The sequence below is a fragment of the Mytilus galloprovincialis genome, chromosome 4 (assembly GCF_965363235.1).
Source record: "Mytilus galloprovincialis chromosome 4, xbMytGall1.hap1.1, whole genome shotgun sequence".
Lineage (NCBI taxonomy): Eukaryota > Metazoa > Mollusca > Bivalvia > Mytilida > Mytilidae > Mytilus > Mytilus galloprovincialis.
In genome coordinates, this window is record NC_134841.1 from 17101723 (window position 1) to 17126327 (window position 24605).

The window sequence follows — 24605 nt, forward strand, 5'->3', positions numbered from 1 at the left end:
ATTCATTATTCCACAAAAATATATTTCCATAGAACAAAGTAAAAATCTATCTATTACAGAAAAGAAATTGTCCATTTAGACATTAGCTGTAAGAGTCATTCAAATGCAAAATAGATGGCAGTTTTTAAATGTATGATTTGACATTTTTCTGTCAGTTTCATTAGAATGGAGTTAACAATATTGTATTTTAAGCTTCGTCGGTATCAATTGGTGATTTGATAGACGCAAATACCTGTTTACTTCCATTAAGTCACTAATTGCTGCAGTCTGAGCTTAAAATACAATACAGGGCACTGTGGAATTGCTAATAGATTCACTTCATAACAATACATGGGTTCTCAAATTAACCTTTATGTTTAATCTTTATGAAAGAAAGAAATATTTATCAGTGAAATTTTACTGTGGCTGCGTTTTTCAAAACCTTTCATAAAAAATTTAATTCATTTCATTTTGATTTTTCATAGAAACAAACAATTTCCGATGGCTTAAATTTTGAATATAGCATTCTGATTATAAACTGCACACAATTTTGAGTTCTAAATTTAGTTATATGGACAGAACAATCAAGATGTCAATGAGCATAGATAGTCTTCAAAACATTTTGTTGAAACAGTTCAGTACTTACTTATTGGGGTTTTAAACGACCTTGACATGCTATAAAGCCCTTGCAAGATCGGTAAACAATTCAGGAAGATTTTAGATAAACATATACTCAGTACTCAGTAGACATATGCATTAACAAAGTGAACTAAGAACGCCCTCCCGCCAAAAATTGGGGAAAATGCTTGTGAAATGTTAATCTGTAACCTCTTTAAGTTAAATTAATTCTATTTTTTAGATAGTTTTAAGCAGTTATAGTTTAATATTACTGTTTCATATATAATATACTATTTCAAAGAGAAGATAATTAAAAACCTGCAGTCCCAGTTACAACTTAATATTTCTGACAATATGAGATAAATGATATATTAATTTTGATGGTGTCCAAAATTTGTTACATGATTTTCCATTGATTGTTGCCATTAAAATATTTTAATAAAAGGAGTTTACAAAGATCAAGGTACATTAACTTGGAAATTAATGAAATGTTTAAATTGGAATTGCACTGTTTTTGTAGAAATGTATTTTGATATATTCAATAGACACAATTTTTCATAAGTTTGTTAGTCACAATTTACCAATAACTAATATATAAATGTTTTGAATTTAAACACAATTAATGGAATCAATTCTAGGCTGTTTCAGATTATGTTTTGGAGTCAGTTAAATTAACCATGAAGAATATGAATTTAACACTAAACATGCTTACATTGAGTACATTTATACATAGGTTTATTAAGCATGTTTATATTCCTTACTCTGAATTAGTGCAAAGTCTTTTTCGAGTTATCTTTATGAAATTATGATAATCAGAACTATGGAAATCTTGTTTTTCAACATATCGTTATTAAATGGTGTATATTTAATAAAATAAAAAGATGTATTGCAAGTTACAACCTAAGCATACACAACCCTTAGAATATTATAATGATTAATCACTTTACTGACCAAACTTTCAAAGATTATAGAAACAAAGCATCAAATAAGTAAAGAAAAATTACATATTCTTATGACTCTGAAATTAAGTCTTTAAATAAAGTATGAAATTTGTATTAAATAAAGCTTTTCAGCATGACTTACTTTGTAATGACAGTGGGTGTATTTGTATTTTCAAAAATGTGGTGAGATAAATGTATTCCGCCTTCACATACCATGTAACCTTACCAATACTAATTGAGTGCCTTTACTTTACAGGGGTGTTAATAAAACTTCATATTTTCAGTGGTAAATGTAGTTTATTCAATGAAATTATTCTAGTAGGAAGAGCAATAGAAAATATATGATGATTTAATTTAATAATTACTATATTCATGGATGTTTTGTGTCAGAAAAAAATTTCCATTTTTGGATTAAAAAAAAAATACACTACAAAAATGCAAGTATTTTCAAAACAAAATTGACTGTACTATTTATAACATTTCAGTCAAAACATGATTGCTATTTCAATAAATATATATTATGTGCAAAGTACACTGATAAAACAGAAGAAGTAGTGGTTCTTTCTCATCACTTTTAGTTTCAAATGTATTATACTATCATACGGTAAAAATATATAAGCTTGTATAGTGCTTATTTAATGAATGACAAAAAATGATTTAATGAAACTGTCATGATACAAAACTGTCTTTTACAGATCAACACAGCTATTAAATATTAAGCATATAAACACATGACAAATGCATAGTACAAAAGTTTATACAAATAAAAGAAATGATTGTTTAAAGCAGTACGTATGGGTTAACAAAAAAAAAACATAACAATTCAGGGGAACTAATACAAAATGCTAAATTAACAAAACAAAATGAGGCAAAACACAGCAACAGAAAGCACCATACATACTGATGAAACTTAATTCCACATAAAACAGCAACTTAATAATACAAAATTTATTGTAACTAATAAAATACCGGGATAATACAAAAATTATCATGGCTTAAAGCACAAAAAAGTATTAATATAATATAATATAATCTGTAAATATCTAAATGCTTAGAAAATGAATATAAAGAGCATTTCTAGATTTTAAAAAGCCTTCCTGTTAACTACTGTTCTTATTTAGTTAAATTTTGAAATGAATTCTTTAATGTTTATACAACATGGATCAAGTGAAGAAAGCTGCAGCTTAAAAATAAATATGTAGAAAATTCATCAATTGAATTTTATTGATGTAAGAATTCTGCTGAATTTATGAAAATGATACAGGACTTGTACAACTAAGCACTTTCTTGCAATTCCTCATTATATGAAAGAATAGCATCATTAATTAAAATTTTGTTTTTTTGTTTAGGAACTTCCAGAATGATGAAGTAATATTATCTAATGTAATAATATTTTTAACTATATTGTTTGGATTCAGGAATAAATAAAGAATATACATACAAAACCATTCAATCAAAGATATAATACCAAATACTAATAAATGAAACAGCAATTTGAATATAAAAACAACAAAATCAAAGATCTACATAATATTTCCTAGTTCTTATAAAGAATGATCCAGGTGAGCAACCAAATGTCTTGTGGAGATTTACCACTGTGTTATTTGACTGTTAGCACTACTATATAAATTATAGAACAAACAAGCACCTGTTCAATCAACATCCTGCACTAAATTTACAAAGGTTAGAGGTTACCTCTCTCATCATTTATTCCAATTCTGAACTTTTACGCATGGCTGCACTTTCTCACTATTTTTACCAGTGAAAACTTGAAAAGGTTATCAAAATCATGCATGGTAACAGGTGACTAACTCAAGTATGATCAGAGATATAGAGGAATAGAACGTCCATATGGTAATTAAATTTCTACTAAAAATGATGTCTGCACATTGATTGGTTACACAAGAAAACTAGGAAATGTTTGATCCTTCTACTGATAATGATAGGAATAAGAACACTTTAATTTAAAGGTAAATAGTACCTAAAATTGTTTGTGCCTTGTGATGTGTGGAGATGTTTACTCATAGAATTAATAAAATTGGTTAACATATTTAGTTGAACTTCAATACTATACGATGTGTTCCTTTGAATGCAAAAAGCTTGCTAGCAGATAAACCTTTTCAGTTCTAACAGAAATAATAAATTAACATAAAAAAAATCTTTACGCCTTCATAAATGTGATACATATTTTAACTATAACACACCAAAATAGTTTGTTTCTTCCTTCATTATTTTTTTAATCTGGTTAAAAATATTAATGAAATATAAAGGGTCCTTAAACAAATATGTGACAGAAAAAAAACAAGTTAAATAAGTACAAAACTTATTGTGTGAAGGAAAATGATGAAATATCTGTTCTGTATATATCCTTTTTGACTGTATAAAATATTATTCTCTTTAAATAGCTTTTCAATTCTTTTTTTTTTAAAGTCAATGGTATGATATGGCATACAAAAATCCAATTAAAAATAAATGAGGATGAAAAATAATAAATTTTGTATAACAAATTTAAATGCAGCTGCTAATAAATAACATAATAAATCATCTAGTGTGCTCTGACAATGTTTGAAATAAACAGAACTCCTCAACTTTCTGATACAAATGGTGTTACTTGGAACATAAAACATCTGTTGCAGACACGGACTGGCATTGAATGTCCGAAATGTGGGAGGGGCACATTATTGTTGGAACACTGACCACAGAATATCTGAAATGACATAAATAGTATTACATTATTTAAGGTTGCAAATTATTAATATTAATAATGGGCAAGTTTATCATATTTTTGTAATGCAGTCGGTTTGAGGTTGCATTTTTTTAAATGTAGCATGTTACTTTATAAGTGAGCCATGGAGAGAGTGTCAAAAGTTTGCAAAACATATATGTTATTCCATTTAAAGGGTCAGGCACGTTTGTTATTGATTTTAAAGTAGGGCTTGTGAATTTGCAAAAAGGGTAAAGTGTGTGAAAGTTTACTTAAACATAATATAAAATTGATTCATATTTTCAGAAATAGAAATCACTTTAAAGTTGGGAGCTTTTGTGTGCAATGTGACCTAGTTAGAGATTAACAATCTGTCCATACTTCAGATGTTGTATACTTATTTATTTACTTGGGTAATTTTCTTTATATTTTCTACTGAAGATATAACATATCCACAAAATATTGCATTATATTAGTCTTTTCATCATATTAAAGCATAATGACTTTTATAATTTACTCACCTTTCCACAATTTCTGCAGTGATGTCGTCTCCTTACAAAAGTAAATATAGCTTGACAGGATGAGCAACTTATTGCCTGTTCATCTGGTACCCATTCTGGTGGTTCTAGAAGTGAAAATTTTATAATTTCAGTAATATACTATTCTATCAACATAATTTTGTTATAAGGGAATGTCATATTGGTGTTTCCTTTGGTAACATTGTTAAATTGGTGTCTACATGGTGTTATAAAACATAAATGTAACAAAATACATGTATATATAATATTATTTGTTTAAAGTCATAACCTCAAATTAAAAAAAAATAATGCATATGTTTTTTTTATAACTCAATGGATAGTTTTCATTATAAAACTTATGTACATATACTTTTTTTCTGAAGAAAAATCTTTAATTTATTCATATTTAGAAGAAGTTTACTTTATTTCAATTGCTTCCTTCCAGGAAGCCATACCCCCCACATATTTTCCGACATATTTTCCGTATGCAAAGTGACCTCAGTGTGACCCATCTCGTAAAAACCCGGTGATCGCAATACGCATGTATGTCCTTAAAATAAACTATTATCTGAATTTACATGTTAAACATGTGTTCAATTTCCATGCTTTTTGTTGATTTTTAGTCGTTTGTTGACAAACAAGTGACAATCGTTAAACTTCGGCTTCAAAACATGAACTTTAATTACCTGCCATATTTTCACAACAACACTGACCGATTGAAAAAAAAATTGACGATTATACCAAATTTACACGAAAAAAATGATTTGTGCACAGAAGACTAAGTTTATGATGTTTGTATGCATTGGTTCAAGAATTGGAAGAACATTATTTTTCACCGGTCACTTGTTTCTAATGACTTAAAAATACATTTATTGTGAAATTAAAGAGTAAACAGTTTATACCACTGATCAGGAAAAAAATATTGAGAGTTGAATATTCACAAAACCAGTTTAACCAAGTCATATATATGCCTGGACTACATTGTACTAAGATAAGAATCTCATCACTGATTGTCACTTTATTTTTTTGTCTTTTTTAGAAATCAAATTATCCATATGATGAATTTATGTATGTTAACATTTGACTAACCTCTACTTCTGTGACTATGGTTACTATTGCTACGGCGATATCTGTTAACTCTTGCAGCCTGTAATTGTGCCTGAATGTGTTGTGTTCTATCAAATTTTGTTCCTACACTCTCTATTTCATCTGGTTCACTTGATGAATTCATATCAAAGACACTCTTTAAAATATTTCTTAAATCCCCTGCATAGTTTGTTTGAAGCTGATCGGCTACACCTAAAAGACAAATGATCACACATGAACAAATGTGTTGCAACAAGATATCAAATGTTCTATTAGTTTCCCAATACTCACCCAAGACATTACTGATTTAAATTTCGATGATTACAAGGGGCATAACTCTTTTGAAAATTGTTGTGTGGACCATAAAATTGGGGTAAAAACTCTACTTTGGCAATAAAATTAGAAAGATTATATCACAGGGAACATGTGTACTAAGTTTCAAGTTGTTCTGACTTCAACCTACCTAGAAAAAAAAAAAGCCTTAAGCGGGACAGACGGACTATCAAACTGAAGAACGAATGGACGGACAGAAGAACAAACGGATTCACAGACCAGAAAACATAATGGGGCTTAAAAAGTATGGCCAGCACTAAAAACTTAATTTAAAACTAAGCAGAAATCAGGTAAAACAAGTTTTCCCAAATGTGCATTGCAGAGTAAAATCATTTGGAAATTGTATGCCTCAGCCATCATGGCCATATACCTTCACAAATTAGGAAAGTACCATGCACATAGTTTATAATTATGGTACAGTACATTTTTACAATACTTTCTCAAATAGTTCTTAAAATCACTGTTATATTGTTGTTGACACCTTATTTGTATGATCTGATGATGAGAGAAGAGATTTCCAGTCTTACCTGATATACAAACAAATAGTCTGTGGATAAGATCACTACTACTACGAAATCTGGACCGGATTTCTTTCTTTGATGCCACAGCAGCAGCTTTGACAGCGAGTTCTATTTCTTCATCATCTTGGCTATCTGATGTGTAAGAACTGGTATCTGAACTACCACTGCTGTCACTACTGAAATATTACATGCATTATTTGAGAGTTTCAACTTTTTCAATTTAAAAAAAATGTTGTTTTTTAATCAAAGCAAAGTGAGTAAAATAATCCTGATTATGTTATAACAACAATTCTTAACATATATAAAATTCCTTGTTTATATAATTATTTCAAATAGATGTTTGACTTAGATCTAAACAAATTCACGAGAGTGAGGCTCTCTATGTATTGTTTTATTGTTTTATTGATTTTTTATCAACTGTCACAACGAGGAAAGAAAGAACCAGTTAAATTTAAAATAAAATATTGACATTTAGGATGATCAAATCTCTGGTTCTTTATTTATCAATAATATAGGGTTATTGCATGAATATTGGGGAATATTGTCCCGAGTAGAATTTTATATTGCACAAGCTTGCGAGTGCAATATATGTTCTACGAGGGACAATATTCCCCAATATTCATGCAATAACCCTTTCATTGTATAGCAATATAATATTTGAAAGTAAAAATTGATTTAAACTGAGATTTTGTCGTTGATGACGTCATGAATTTGAAGATTTATTGCACTAGTGCAATATTAGAATTTATTGCACGTTAACTTTTGGTTACTTTCTGTGGGAAATATTATATTGCTATGCAATAAATACAGATATCATATAAATTCCCAGGGGTTCAAATTAGCGGTGGTCCGAGGTCCGCGACCTTCCACTTTTGCAAGCGGACCTTCGTTTTGGTTACTAGCTACGCCCGACGGACCTTCGATTTGAAAGAAAATAAAAAATAACTTCGCAGACCTTTTTATCAAAATTTCCAAATAAACGATCTCAAAATAAATTCTCATCTTTATTATTCATGACAGCAATATTCATTTTATCCAACCGCTAATTTTATACCGAAAATCGTTAAAAAGTAATTTGTAAATCCGAGTGAAATCGTATCTGACTGACAACATCAACATAGAAAAACAATGGATGCCATATATAAACCGGAAATGAAGATAATTACAATACCGGATCAGTTTCCGGGACGGATAAGGGTAATTCCGGGTTTGCCGATCAAATACAATAAAAAAAATAATGTCAGGCTTGAAGTTGTGACAAAATACATCTAAGATTATGAAATATAATCACTAGAATTGAAAACCAAAAGATATATGGAAAAGAAAGAAAGACCAGAAAATATTTTAGGTTGAAACTCAAAATTACTTAATAAGTTTTTTAGTTGACAAATTTCCATGTCAACATCCAATACAATGTGACAGCATTTTTCTTTTATCATTAATACATGTGGATATGACATGCAGATGTTTTTAAAGTGTAAACAAATTACTGCAATTCCAAGGGGTAATTTCTCCTCAATTTTTAGGGGCCTGTAAATAGCTGGAAGTTTCGTACTTTATTATCAAAAATAGTGCAACTAGATATGATACAATGTAACAAAGTAACAAGCTCTAGTGGACTTTTAAAATCGAGTTGAAGTAGTGTGAGCCCTGAGGTAATGATATGATACAATGTAACAAAGTAACAAGCTCTAGTGGACTTTTAAAATCGAGTTGAAGTAGTGTGAGCCCTGAGGTAATGATATAATTAGTAATTAATTACTAATCTTGGTTACAACACACCTACCAACAGTGACACCCTACCAAATAAAAAAAAATAAAGATAATATGAATTCATAATATACAAGACAATTATATTTATTAGTTTATTGAACATATTATACAACAGTGACACTGACAATGTAACAAGATAACCTAACACCAAAGGCACAATAATTTTGTATCTTACTGTGTTATAAAATATTTCAAGTAAAAGTAGGACCTGCAATTTAGGTTGTGGACCTTTCAGTTTTGAGTGTCAAAGGTCCTGGACCTTCCAGTACCAAATGTTAATTTGAACCCCTGATTCCCATTTTCTAGTCAAATTTCTTAATACAGATCTAGCATAAATTACTATGAAAGTAAAATTTTAACCTGAAGCGGGACAGACTGACGAACGAACAGACGGATGAACAGACACACAGACCAGAAAACATAATGCCCATAAATCATTTGTAAATGGGGTATAAAAATACTAGCTGTACTATTGCAATTTTGTATGATCCCTCACCAACTACTGTAAATTCAGAAATTATTGTGTGCAATTATTTCCATCGCACACAACATTCTGTTAAGTTCATAAAAAAAATTCAAAATGCGAGTTTAAATTATTGCAATTATTACCATGTCACAGTTTTCGCAGTAAAAAAAACATCGCAACAATTTCAGTTTACATTTATTATGGCACTACCCCATGTACCCATTTACTGACCTATCTCTTTCCCAGTCATAGTTATTATCATGCACACTAGTGAAGGTGTTACTGATAGTTCCATGGTATCTAACACGTCTAACTCGGGTATCATGTCGTCCAGTTTTATTTCTATGTGTTTCCTGTATTGTACTACTAGATCTTGTTTTTCCTTTCTGTGTCTCTGACTTAGCACTTGGGTCAGATTTTCCTTTCTGTGTTCCTGATTTTGCGGTGGATCCAGTTTTACAATGTATTCTATCTATAGGTGGTTTTCTATTTTGTGTTGGTTTAGAATGTGACCTTGAAGTACTACAACTTTGTTGTTCGTCAAGAGGTGGTTCAGATCGCTGTTTTTTGTCACTTTTAGATGCCTCTGATGGAGAAACATTACTACAACCTTGTGCACTGGGATAATTTTCTGTTTCCTGTAAATTTTTTGAATCAGATGTTACTTTTACATCCGCCTGATTTTCAAGTTTTGACGCTGAATTTAAATCCTCAGTTTGTTTATCACAGTCTGAACACAAATTATAAGATGCCATTTGTGGAATTTCAGAATTAAAGTCATTAGAAGGCTGCCCTGCACAAATATTTACTATATCATTAATTATTGAAAGACATATGTCATGAATATTTTCTGCATTGGTAGTATCACAAATATTATTATCTCCTAAAGATTCTGTGCTGTGAGTACTATTTGTAACCACAGCAACAGTTTCATTATCACAGATGTCCACCTCTTTTGGTGTTGCACTGTTTGTATCATCCAAAACTTCATTAGTTCCCACAAAACTATTTTCTTCATCAGGGGAGACAACCCCACAAGAAACTGTGCCAGAGGTACTGGTATTCTCACTTTGTAGTCCTGAGTCACGACTTTCAGATTTATTTAAATGTGAAACAAAATTCCTATCTTCACTTGGTGACAAAGTTTGCTGAGATTCATCTAGCTGGCTTATTTTGTCTAATGTTTCATTGGACTTATTGTCCAAAGTTTTTTCCAAAGTAACAGTGATATCTACATTGTTGTCAGCTTCTTCTGTACTATCTTCAAAGCCAGGATCTGTTTGAGAGTTCTGGCTCACCAATGTAGTTTTTGGTATGACTTTCTCAACGGGTTCATTTGTACATAAGGATTTTTCTAATGATGCTAGCTCCTGTGGTGACAGTGTCTGTAATAATTCTCTACAAAAAGATACAAATTTGTTCTCAATACTATTCTGGTGCTTGATTTGTATCTCGTATATGTATAAAAGTTGTGTTTGTTACCCTCATTTTACTCTTGTTTCTTCAGACTGTATGTACATTATTGTATCTATGAATAGCAAATAAACAAATGTTTCAATTGGCTCAGGAAATTATACATTCCACAGATATTGATCTGTACTTTGCCAAAATGTAACCACAATTCACCATTAGACAATGAAATTTGACATCAAGAAGTACACTTTTATTTAGTCAGATATCATTATGAGATCTTATTTATATCAATATTTGTGTATAAGCGAAATCTTACTCTAAGCAGATATATTGCCACAAGATGTCTAATGCAAAGATGATTGCAAGGATAAAACTTCTTTTCTTGTATGTAAATTTGTTCTCCTTCTGAACATGCATGAAATAATTCCCATTGGATGTTAAGCGATCAACAAATTACCTGTATAAGGTAAGGTTTATGGCTCATATCTTATTCTGCTAAAGTTGGACAAACGTTATGTGTAAAATGGAGATTTTAGGACAAATAAGCAAATTTCCACAAGTTCCTGACACTTTGACTGACATTTCTAAATTCCAATCATTATTCAATAAAATCATCATAAAAAACTTCAAAGAATTTTACTTTTTTTGAAAAGTTGATGCCAAAACAAATGGCTTTTATAATAATACCTACTTAAAAGTACAACATGGACAGTAAAAGGATTACTTACTTTATTTTTATCAACAAAGTCTGGAATGGTCTGAACATTTCTGACATTTCCAATCGATCACATATAGGATTTAATGGTCCATTAGGATAAATAAGTAGCCCACTGAAAACAATCAGTCTATGTTATTCATACAATAATTATGGCTAGACAAAGAGAACAGGATACTGCACAATCATGAGTAAATGAGTTTAATATGTTAGTGTGTCAATAAAATAATATTCTTGATAAACCAATAAGTTGAACTAAAACCACTAAAAACTTTGGTGGGGTTGGTGTTGCAACATTTGAATTTAGTGTGTAATGTATTGTAGATCACAACTTGGAAGTTTTGTCTTTTATTTTCTTATCTGATGTCTGTTAGTCATGCTAGTATTTTCTTCAAACAAAATGTGCTTTTTCTTCTAGGACATTTTAGCATCATTCTATTGTTATTTTTGTTATCTGATACTACCAGAAATGAATCTTTCAAAAAGATATGTGCATATATTTCCAATATTTTAGGATGCTATTGTAAAATTCTGGAGAAGAAGACTTTTTATATCTGCTTATATTGCACTACTAGTCTACATGTATAAGAAAGGTGACTTGTAGTTGTTTACATCTTCTACTTATGTCTCTGCTAGATAGTTGTGTCTTTTGTCGTAATTCTTCATCTTATCATTTTTATATTGTTTTACCAAACAATGATCCTATCTTTAAATTCTTTTGCACTGGATAAAGCTCAAACACCTTTCAAAATCATCTGTTCAATATGATATTTCATTACAGCTTTGAACACGACGGGTGCCACATGTGGAGCAGGATCTGCTTACCCTTACAGACCACATGAGATCACCCCAAGTTTTTGGTTGGTTTCGTATTGCTTAGTCTTAAGGTTTCTATATTGTGTCTTCTGTACTATTATTTGTCTGTTTGTCTTTTTATTTTTAGCCATGACGTTTTCAGTTTATTTTCGATCTATGACTGTCCCTCTGGTATCTTTCGTCCCTCTTTGAAGTGTGGATTTAATACTGGAGTACCTACCAAACCATTGCTAGCCTTGGTATTGTAAACATTAAAGCTGGATCACAATCATCTATCTGGTCCTGAGTTAACAACTTTATCTTTAATGCCCTGAAAACAGAATCATTATACATATGTCAAAGTATCTTGTGATCAGTTTGTCTTTTGTCAAATGCTTAATTCCTATGAAAGAAAGGTAATTTTCTTAAAGGGGCACTAGCTGTCAAATTCATGTTCACCGATTCTAATTTAATACTCATATTTAATTTATAACATTGTAAAACATTTATCTAAACTATTAAAAGTCTAAATAAAACAATAAACAAGGCACAGGCATGAAAATACGTAGATTCGTTTCGTGTGTATTTGAGTCTACGCCATCTAATTATTTATCGAGTTGACCTCTATAGTCATCTGATGACCATATAAGCGATGTACACATAAATATAGATATAAATAGATTAAGCAAACACCTGCTGTTGAATTATTCTAGGTCTATTAAATTTCATATTACAGATAAAAACAAGAATGTGTCCTCAGTACACGAATGCCCCACTCGCACTATCATTTTTCTATGTTCAGTAGACCGTGAAATTGGGGTAAAATCTCTAATTTGGCATTAAAATTAGAAAGATCATATCATAGGGAACATGTGTACCAAGTTTGAAGTCGATTGGACTTCAACTTCATCAAAAACTACCTCGACCAAAAACTTTAACCTGAAGCGGGACAGACGGACGAACGGACGAACGAACGCACAGACCAGAAAACATAATGCCCCTCTACTATCGTAGGTGGGGCATAAAAATTAATGTTTATCATCGTTTTTACTTGTATTAGAATGTTTATTTGTGGATCGAATCAGTCAATCAAATGATTTACCTTTGTTTCACTTTTAATGTTGACATTCTCTTCCTTTAAATAACTTTACACATACAATTCACGTGTTATCCATCTCAAGTTAAGGGGTTAAATTAAAGTTCACATGAATACGGATTCAATGAGGTCGAATTATTCACTTGCAAGTGAATAAGTCATCAATGTTTTTTTTGCTTATTTTGACAAAATTGTACCTTATTGGCTACTAAAAAGAAATTATTATTTCACTATTTGTATTTCATTACTGATTGAGCCAAAAAAAATAATATATTAGGTTTTTCATATATCTCGTAGCTAGTGCCCCTTTAATAATTTAAATTATAATTATATAAAACTTTATCAAAACAGGTTATAAAATTATAACATGTTTGCCTCAAATGTATGGAACCATTAAAGACTGACATACCAGATATGGTTTTCACACCAGTTTTCTCTTGAAAAGTTCCTGCTATTATTCAGTTATCCAGAGAAAAAAATAATTAAATGTTGTACCTTTTTTGTCAGTGATTTTGGACTTTTGAAATCATCTTAATCTTAATAAATATTTATTTCCAATTTTTTGAGAAGTGCAGTTACATTGTATGTGGTCTAAAGAGAAGAGTTATTTTCTTTAAAATCTTACAAGTCTGATGTAGTTTCCTTACCTCTGAACTGTTTCAGAGAACAGAACAGTGATCTCCTGGAGAAGGTCATACTCCTTCTTACTCTTCACTGGTACCATAGTACTAACATAACTACAATGTAATAAACAGTAGACATACATAACTACAATGTAATAAACAGTAAACATACATAACTACAATGTAATAAAAAGACTACATACTACATAGTCCTAACATAACTACAATGTATTGATATACAAAAAAATAATACAAAAATTTTATCTAAGATATCCAAATTTTGGAACTAGACGTTTATTTACAAAAATTAGAATTAGTGACCATAATTTGCTCATTGAGAAGGGCAGATATCTAAAAATACCTCGAGACAATAGAACATGTCCAACTTGTAAAACTTTAGAAGATGAAAATCACTTTCTCCTCTAATGTCAAATTAATAATGTTTTTCGTATTAAACTTTTTAATGACATGGCAATAGATAATCCTATGTTTCCAAATCTATCTGATACTGAACCAGGTGCTCCGCAGGGCGCAGCTTTATACGACCGCAGAGGTCGAACCCTGAACAGTTGGGGCAAGTATGGACAAAACATTCAAGCGTGATACAGCTCTGAATTTGGATTGTGATCAAATTTTTGACATTACATGGGTTTTTTTACACAAAACAAATGTCAAGATTTTACAAATCAATTAAAGATTTCTTCTTATTTAAATCTAAAATTAAATAGTTGACACAGCATAGGTTTCTGACACAGAATGAATGTGGTCTAATGAACTTGAAAGTTTTTTTTTTGCCTTTGAGCAATTGACTATGCTGTTGAATATTAATCCTCTCAAAAAAATGTTTGAAGAAATTTTCTTTTTATTTATGAAATCTGAAATGAGAAAAATTTAACCCCCCCCCCCCCCCCCCCTTTTTTCACATCCCCGTTTCCCTTTTTCCAAAACTGATATCAATTCAAATTTCTAATGGAGTTTGCAACAATAACTACTCTTTTAAATACATCATAAAATATTAAAATGTAAAATAAAGTGCTTGTTATCACTGAATGGTAAAGATTGGTTGGTAGTAAAAGTGAATATACATTGTTTATTGTATATAAAAAAAAACTTCATAAGCAACATTTTATATTGGCAAATTTCCAATGAAGTTATTTACATAAAGTTATTGGCAAATAAAAATAGAAAATGACATCATAGTCATGTCTGGCAAATTTCCAACATACATTATCTAAAACATTTTAGATAAGATAAGGAAAAAAAGCTTCATCAGCAACATTTTATATTGGCAAATTTCCAATGAAGTTATTTACATAAAGTTATTGGCAAATAAAAATAGAAAATGACATCATAGTCATGTCTGGCAAATTTCCAACATATATTATCAACTACTATTCTATACAAAGAAAGATAACTCCAATTGAAAATTAATTGCTATTGCACAATATTGTGCAATTAGATATTTCTTGCTATTGTGCAATACTGTGCAATTGAAAATTTCTTGCTATTGCACAATACTTGATATGGAATCCTGATTTGGACCAACTTGAAAACTGGGCCCATAATCAAAAATCAAAGTACATATTTAGATAAAGCATATCAAATAAGCCCAAGAATTTAATTTTTGTTAAAATCAAACTTAGTTTAATTTGGACCCTTTGGACCTTAATGTAGACCAATTTGAAAACTGGACCAAAAATTAAGAATCTACATACACAGTTAGATTTGGCATATCAAAGAACCCATTTATTCAATTTTTGAAGAAATCAAACAAAGTTTAATTTTGGACCCCCATTTGGACCAACTTGAAAACTAGGCCAATAATTAAAAATCTAAGTACATTTTTAAATTCAGCATATCAAAGAACCCCAAGGATTCAATTTTTGTTAAAATCAAACTAAGTTTAATTTTGGACCTTTTGGACCTTAATGTAGACCAATTTGAAAACGGGACCAAAAACTAGATATCATTGAGATGGGAGCCATCTCTGTGGGCCCCGCTGTCAATAACGTGGGGTAAATAAGTTGTATGGATAATCTGATATGAAGCATTATTTGAAGTTATTACATAGTCTCATGTGTGATTTTGATCTAAGATTTTAAGTTAAAACTGATAAATATTCTCATCTTACTTTCATAGTATAATAGTGATATGACTGCATGATGTGAACTCATTGTTTACTACTCTAAGGTGACTTCTGGATATATGGATTGATGTTTGAACAATATGTTTAAAGGTGCTGCCCAATTGATATTTGTCACATATTTTTAGAATTATGCCTTCAATATATTATGACCCACCAAGTATAAAGTATGAAATATTAATGGTTCTAGAGAGGTAGAGCGGACACAATTTGTTAAGAACAACGAACGGATGGACAGACCGACAGACTGATCTTAGACCTAGGATGCATACATTATGACACATTCTCTTGTGTTGGTTAATATATATGTTAAGTTGAAAATGTTTGTCAGGTATAAAGTATGAAATAATAACAGCTGTCCTCTCAAAATATAATGTGGATCAAATTTGTTAGCGATGGACAGACCAACAGACAGACAGACCTTTGACCTAGGAAGTGGTACATACATCATGACACACCCTCTGGTGTTGGTTAAAATGGATGTCAAGTATAATATTTGAAATCATAACGGTTCTCAAGATATAGAGCGGACACAATCTTCACCACAGGACACAGGGTTGTCAACTGAAACCAAAGTTTTTTTGACGTTGACCTTTGACCTAGGAAGTTGTACATACATCATGACACGCCCTCTGGTGGTGGTTAAAATGTATGACAAGTATATACTTTGAAATCATAACGATTTTCTAGATATGGAGCGGACACGATCTTCACCACAGGACACAGGATTGTCAACTCGAAACCAAAGTTTTTGACCTTGACCTTTGACCTAGGAAGTTGTACATACATCATGACACACCCTCTGGTGGTTGTTAAAATGGATGTCAAGTATAAACTTTGAAATCATAATGGTTATCTAGATATGGAGCGGACACGATCTTCACCACAGGACACGGGGTTGTCAACTGCAACCAAAGTTTTTGACCTTGACCTTTGACCTAGGAAGTTGTACATACAACATGACACACCCTCTGGTGTTGGTTAATAATCATGTTAAGTATTAAGTATGAAATCATAACGGTTCTCTAGATATGGAGCGGACACGAAAGTGTTACGGACGGACGGACGGACAGACGGACGGACGGACGGACGGACGGACGGACGGACGGACAGACAGACTGATCACTATAGGGCGACCCGCCGTCGGCGGGGCCCTAATTAAGAATCTACATACATAGTTAGATTCGGCATATCAAAGAACCCCAATTATTCAATTTTTGATGAAATCACACAAAGTTCAATTTTGGACCCTTTGGGCCCCTTATTCCTAAACTGTTAGGACCAAAACTCCCAAAATCAAACCCAAACTTCCTTTTATGGTCATAAACCTTGTGTTTAAATTTCATAGATTTCTATTCACTTAAACTAAAGTTATAGTGCGAAAACCAAGAAAATGCTTATTTGGGCCCTTTTTGGCCCCTAATTCCTAAAATGTTGGGACCAAAACTCCCAAAATCAATACCAACCTTCCTTTTGTGGTCATAAACCTTGTGTTAAAATTTCATAGATTTCCATTCACTTTTACTAAAGTTAGAGTGCGAAAACTAAAAGTATTCGGACGCCGGACGACGACGACGCCGACGCCAACGTGATAGCAATATACGACGAAAAATTTTTCAAATTTTGCGGTCGTATAAAAACTAGTAGTCCTACTATATCCTTCTAATATAAATCAAGTGAAAAAAACAGGTTCCTTTATAAAACAGTCTTTAGAGCTGAGGACAGGGGACTCTTAGTTAGTTTTACTTGTATATATATAGATATGTGTGTGTTCAACTCAGTTATTCTATTGTTGTTGTTACTTTTGTTTATGTCACAAGTATAATGTTACTTATATGACAAATAAAGATTATTATTAAAAAGAGGACATATTACATAGTACTAACATAACTACAATGTAATAACAATTCTAATATGACTCCTTCTTTAGCTTTGGGTACAAAGCCATGTTCTAATTTGAATAGAACATGGGCTGTGCGTATTTGACGTCACAATAGAAATTGCAACGTCAGATGAATTTTGAACAACGCCAGAGATCAAAATGGACATTTTTGTTGGTGTTGCTCGCTAGGAAATTAAATAAAAACATTCTAAATGTAAGTTTAAATGTTTCTGTTCCTTTTTCAATTGATAAACTGTTGATTTTTCTAAAACAAATCAAAATGGCGACATTTCGAGCGTCTACTATAGGTCCGCTTCGAAGAACAAAAGTTCAAAATATTCCTATCAGAATCAAAATAATTCTATCATGCCATGCTCTATGCTCATTTTAACATGGGTAGGCATTATATTTGTAAACATTTAATACCTCGCTAACGCTCGTTATTAAGATATTAACAAATATAATGCCTACCCATGTTAAAATGAGCATAGAGCATGGCATGAAAGAATTATTTCTTAAGTAGACATATTACATACTGATAAGGCTTTTACTCATTTTAGTATTTTATCTGTATTTATGAACATATGAATTCATTATACCTTAGTAAGTAGCTTAGTTCTCATTTTACTATATAAAATAAGTACACAATATTTTCGGTATCTTTCAAATTGGAAGACTACGAACGATTTATAGCCTCACTTTACTTTATTTAAAATAAGTACACAATATTTTCGGTATCTTTCAAATTGAAAGGGTTGAACTATTTGACCACAACCGCCATTATATTTTGCAGAATTTTTATATGCAACTAAGGGATTGAATAATGTTGAGAATACCCCAGGAGTAACAACATCGCAAATTACCTATTGTATCTAGGGTTGACATCAGTGTGGAGTCACAGTGGGATGTAGCTTTAGCATTCAGAATATATGTGATGTAAATGTAAAACAGTATGGTTGTGTTTCTGCCTTTTATATTAGTACAATAGTTGATTTAGAACAGGTATTCATAATGTCTGTTGTCTCTTTTGGTATAATAAAACACTTGCTGACTGGATTTTCATGGCAAAGTAAGTTTATTGTCTACTTAGATAGAACTATTTCCATCGCTACGACTCAAGGCATTAGTTTCACCTTGCGGACAATAAACTTACTATTCCATTCATAACCAGGCAAATATATAAACTAATTGCTTTTTAAAAAATGCAATTTTCTAATATTTATTTGGGTTTTAATAACAGATACTCTTCAATCTAAAAAAAATGTAGAAAGTCTGAAGTTCTACCAAAATAAGAGGAAAAAAAGAATTTAAGAGAAATTGCTGTGTTTTCAAAATTACTAATGTATTACCTGTATTCAAATTCTGCAAACAATTTATCAAAAATCACCAAAGCTTCTTTAATCTGAAAAAAAATATCATCTTATTTATAAACTGTAAACACAGAGATGTCTTGTCTGCATAAGAGACGACTGATAATAAGCAACAAGATAGACTGTCCTGAACATAGACGTTAAACAAATAAAAATCCACCCTGAACATGGACATTAAACAAATAAAAATCCACCCTGAACATGGACATTAAACAAATAAAAATCCACCCTGAACATGGACATTAAACAAATAAAAATCCACCCCATCAATAATGTAACAGAAAGTCTAAAATTAAAGTTCAAATTATGTGAAAAATTATATAACATAAGATTGTTTTTGCATCCTTATCATTTGAGTTAAACTATGTGTCAGCCAAGAAACAACCTTCTTACCCTTTCATTATAAGAATAACTACGCAAACATTGTTCTCTTAGTAATGATCTTAATCTGTCTAGGTTTTTAGTTAAGGCACGGGCAAGTGGTCTCATACTGGCACTCTCTAGTTCCCTGTTCATTATACTGGAACCAGCAGCAAGGCACTGTAAAACAATTAAAAGTTGAAGGTTGATTATCTGCATTAGATATCATTTATTTAAAGACTACATTATACCAAGTTAAAAAGACATGGAATAAATGCCATTAAACAACAACCTTAAACCACAAGTTACCAAAATTTAACCATAGATATGTAGCATGTGTAGTAAGTCTGAAGTGCTACATTTTCTACAAAAAAATCTCATATCTCCTGGTGAAAAATAAATTTTTGAATACAATCTTATCATGCTAATATCTAGAAATAAACTCATCATAGACAACAGTATTGAAATTTTGTATTTGCGCCAGACACGAGTTTGGCCTGCAAAAGACTCATCAGTGACGCTCGAATAAAAAAAGGCCAAATAAAGTATGAAGTTGCAGAGCACTGAGGACAAAGAATTCCTAAAAGTTTTGTGAAATACAGCTAAGGTAATAGAAGATATACATGTTTGTATCCCATCTTTTTTTACCACATTCTATGAGAAAATTATTTCAGATAGAATTACACATTATAGCATGTGCCGAAACTAATATGTCCTTACCTTTATTAAAGCAACAAATATTTCATTCTGTACTAACCTCAGCTCCAAACCACAACTGTCCTGCCAAACTTTCTTGCAGGACATCATCTGGAAACTTAACCCTGAAATCACGGTTAGCTTTAAGTGTTGGTATGGCATCAGAGATTATTTTCTCTATAACATTCAATACTTTGTCCTGACAGGACCTCAACTTTGTCACTAGAGCTGTACATCTTTCTGGATCTTTTCGACCATCAAAACTATCTAATTCTGAAGCAACCAAGTTCAACTCTTCATCAGTAAAATAGAATTTGGCTAACAGGGCTGCATCAGTTTTCTAAAAAAAAAACCATTTAAAATCAAAATAACACTTGATATAGATTAGATGCATACATTGTACATGGCAAACACAACTTTTATGGTTATTCCTTGAATTTCTTTCATTGGGAATGCTAACACCTAAAATAGAATGCAAGTACATTAGCCTGAATGAAAAGTAGTGAAATCACAAAATTGTGTCAACATATGTATATATTTACATTTTCTTTATAAAAATATAACGATATGTGGTATGATTGCCAATAAGACAACTACTCAGTGTGGATTCATTAATTTTTTTGTGGGTACTAATTTTCGTAGAATGAGGGAAACTTAAACTTTCGTTGATATTAAATTTCATGGTTTTGAAAAGTCTGCATACATGCCTTAAGGAAAATTTGTAGTTTGTTGAACATTGAAATATGTGGTTCCCCTGCACCAATGAAATTAAATTAAAAAAATTGGTATCCCACTAATAATAATGAATCCACAGTATCCACCCAAGTTCAAATGAGGTGGATGTAAGCAACTTATAAAAGTTTTTTTTATTTTATTATTTAGGCCTTTTTCATGTTTTTAGGGGACACCTTTACCAATCAATGTAGAAGCTAAGTCTTTCATTGTACATAATGCAGCTCCAATACACAACATATAGAAAACACTTTTTTTTAGATTAAGATTACTAATTTCAAATAAACATTAAAACAAGAATGTGTCCATAGTACACGGATGCCCCACTCGCACTATCATTTGCTATGTTTAGTGGTCCGTAAAATTGGGGTCAAAACTCTAATTTCTCATTAAAATTAGAAAGGTCATATCATAGGGTACAAAAATGTACATGTGTACAAAGTTTCAAGGTGATTGGACTTCAACTTCATCAAAAACTCCCTTGACCAAAAATTTTAACATGAACGGACGGACAGATGGACAGAAGGACAGACGCACAGATCAGAAAACATAAAGCCCCTCTACTATTGTAGGTGGGCATAAACTATCGTAGGTGGGGCATAAAAATAAACATTTCATTTTTATCTAATATATGAAAAGTAATAAAGTGATGTCATTTTTTTTTATGAAGAAATTAAACACTGTAAGGAAAAAAGAGATTGTGTAGTTTTTATACGACCCCAAAAAAAAATTTGGGATCGTATAATGGTATGATGTCGCCGTCTTTTGTGTCGTCCGAAGACACATTTGCTTTCCAGACAATTACTTTAATTTACATGAATGGATCTCTTTCAAAGGAGTAGGTTCAGTAAGACCCCTTTTTGGCCCAAAAATATATCATTTTTACAAAATCGTGAAAATGTAATCTTTTAGCTATTTACTGGAAAGTAGAATGCTTCTGCTACATAAATATGGGCTGTTTTTGACAATACTATGCACATATATCGGGTACTTGCGTCATTAAGTCATGCTAAATTACTGAAATCTTCACATTTTAGTTAAATTTTAGACGATTTCCGTCTCAAATGAAAGTGGCCGCATTCGTGTTCATTCATAATATTGAAATGTAAGTTGTATTTGATGATAATACATAACATATATAAAGGTTGAGGATGAACACGGATGCGGCCACTTTCATTTTTGACAAAAACCATCTGAAAAGTGACGTTTTTTGGCATATTTGATAGATTTTTCAAATTTAAGCTTGAATAGGACCGTTTTTAATGACTAAATCAGTTTAACTCTTTCACAAAAACTAATTGAATCAATTGAAATAGACAGTTAAGTGTTTAAAAAGTGTCGAAAATATTTCGTAAGAAGAACCTGAAATTTGAGGCCAAAATCGGCCCTTACCGGACCTACTCCTTTAAAAGGAAGGTTGAGATTGATTTTGGGGATGATGGTCCAACGGGTTTAGGAATTAACAAGCATTTTTCTACTTTCAGGATAAAAACATGTGTATTTCAATTGTTCTGAAATTGTACCTCAATGTTTTATACCACAAGTTTAAGGTTTTGATTAATTTCGGGGTCTATGGTGTCAACAGTTTGGGAATAAAGGGCTCAAAAGGGACAAAAAAACAAGCATTTTTGTAGTTTCTGGACAATTACTTGTGTGTCAGTGTATGGATATCTCTGACATTGTATCACAAAGTTCCTATCACAAAAGAAAGGCTGGGATAGAGTGTTTGGGTATTTACTCCAAAAGGGGGGGGGGGGTAAAAAAAGTTTAGTGGTTCCGTTTTTTTAAGGGGTTTGAATGTTTTTCTTCTTCAAATTTTGGAAAAGTTTCAAAAAGAAATCTTGAATTGCACAATATATATTTCCCAATAGATTTGTAAGACCTTGACATTTGTTTTGTGTCCGAAACCTATATTATGTCAAAAATTTGATCACAATCCAAATTCAAACAGTATCAAGCTTAAATATTGTGTCCAAATTTGCCCAACTGTTCAGGGTCCAACTTCGTCAGACTATACAATTACACGCGCCAGAATATACATGTACAATCATTATAAATAGTGAAAACTCAAAATTTTCATTAATTTACTTTAATCTTCAATCAAAATTAACCTATGCATCAACATGATACCATTTAATGAGGCAATACACAAAATGAAATGATGGAAAAAAAAAATCACAATTTATTATATATTGTACAGAGTTTTAAAAACAAATTACATGTATAAGATAAATATATTATTGTTCTAAAACACAAGAAAAATTAATAATTGATTTATAAATTTCCTTTCTATTTATTGGAATTAGTAATCTTAATAAAAAAAAAAGAAGGTTTTTGCGTCATAAAATAGTCTTCTTGTCACTAATTAGTGACCGCATTCCACAGGTAATACACCTTATCGCTATTTGTCTGCCATTACTGGATATCACACAGGTTCCCGTAAAATTTTGACGTCATAAAACAAAATATCTGACGCCACAATGGAAAAGGGATTGTTGTTTGCGTCAAAAGTTCAAGCGGCCGGGTCAGCCGGGATTAGCGATAAGGTGTATACCTGCATCATATTAAAAGTTATTCATTATTTTATGGCAGTGTCTGCGCGTACCCACATGTGGGTACGAGTAGTCAAATTGCCGTTCTAGGCTGCACGTACCCACATCCGGTTTTCTATTAAAATGCCATCGGATCGGGAATGAAACGTGAAATATATACGGAAATTATCGATAATATGGGGATTTCGTGTAGAGAGAGTGAAGAGTATGAAAAATAATATTTTCAAATTGTATTTATTAAATAATGATACATAATAAAGATTGCAAAATTAAATGCACAATGATGTAAAATGAAACTGTACAGTCCCTTTAAAAGAAAAATGTGATAGAAATTAATACTATTATAAAATTTAAATGAAAATTTAAAGAATAACATTTTAATAATTTAAAAATATACCCATATGATATGATTCTGAGACTTTTGACACATTTCATTAAATCAACGAAGAAGTCAACAATGTTAGAAAATTTGTCTATTACGCTCTCAGAATCATATCATATGGGTATATTTTTAAATTATTAAAATGTTATTCTGTAAATTTTCATTTAAATCTTATAATCATTATTTAATAAATACAATTTGAAAATATTACTTTTCATACTCTTCACTCTTTCTACACGAAATCCCTATATTATGGATAATTTCCGTATATATTTCACATTTCATTCCCGATCCGATGGCATTTTAATAGAAAACCGGATGTGGGTACGTGCAGCCTAGAAAGGCAATTTGACTATTCGTACCCACATGCGGGTACGCGCAGACACTGCCTTATTTTATTATGGGCTGGATCAGATCAACTTAGGATGGATTGACTTGGGGCCACAACAACCTGCTTGTGATACCAAAACAAAGAACTTCCTATTTATAGTGAAAATGTTTTAAAGCTTAGTCTTTGTACATGATGTACAGAATTATAAATTTTAGACACATTATCTCATAAGTAATAAAAATGAATTAATTGTATAACGTGATAATGAACAGAAAGTACCAAGGAGTGTTTTGAAACAGGATATGCTAGAAAACATAAACAACACCTGAAGACAAAGCCACGACAAAACCCGACAAAGAGATACGATATATCTGGAATCTTGTTTTCTTGTCGATATCAGTGTTTACCATACTATGTGTGCTCATTATGAAACGATACGAAACCTTTGGTCTAAATAACCATCTTCTTATGGAGTACATTATTTAAGTAGTTCGTGTTTCATGTCAACAGTATCATATTAGTCATCGTAAAAGTTCATGAATGCACGTCATTTCCATAACTTCCGGTTAGTCTTCT

At 31.3% G+C, this 24605-nt stretch overlaps 1 protein-coding gene across 1 annotated transcript; it reads right to left on the bottom strand.

Annotated features, from left to right (window-relative positions):
• Positions 1-4011: 4011 nt before the first annotated feature.
• LOC143071506 (lateral signaling target protein 2 homolog) lies at positions 4012-24589 on the bottom strand. Its single transcript, XM_076245854.1, has 12 exons — positions 24473-24589; positions 20094-20372; positions 19370-19516; positions 18956-19008; positions 13606-13695; positions 12104-12193; positions 11081-11182; positions 9171-10337; positions 6707-6876; positions 5850-6059; positions 4764-4867; positions 4012-4245 (listed from the first exon to the last, which is right to left on the bottom strand). Exons 1-12 carry the CDS (start codon positions 24506-24508, stop codon positions 4123-4125), a joined length of 2571 nt encoding a protein of 856 aa, XP_076101969.1. The 5' UTR covers positions 24509-24589; the 3' UTR covers positions 4012-4122.
• Positions 24590-24605: the final 16 nt, after the last annotated feature.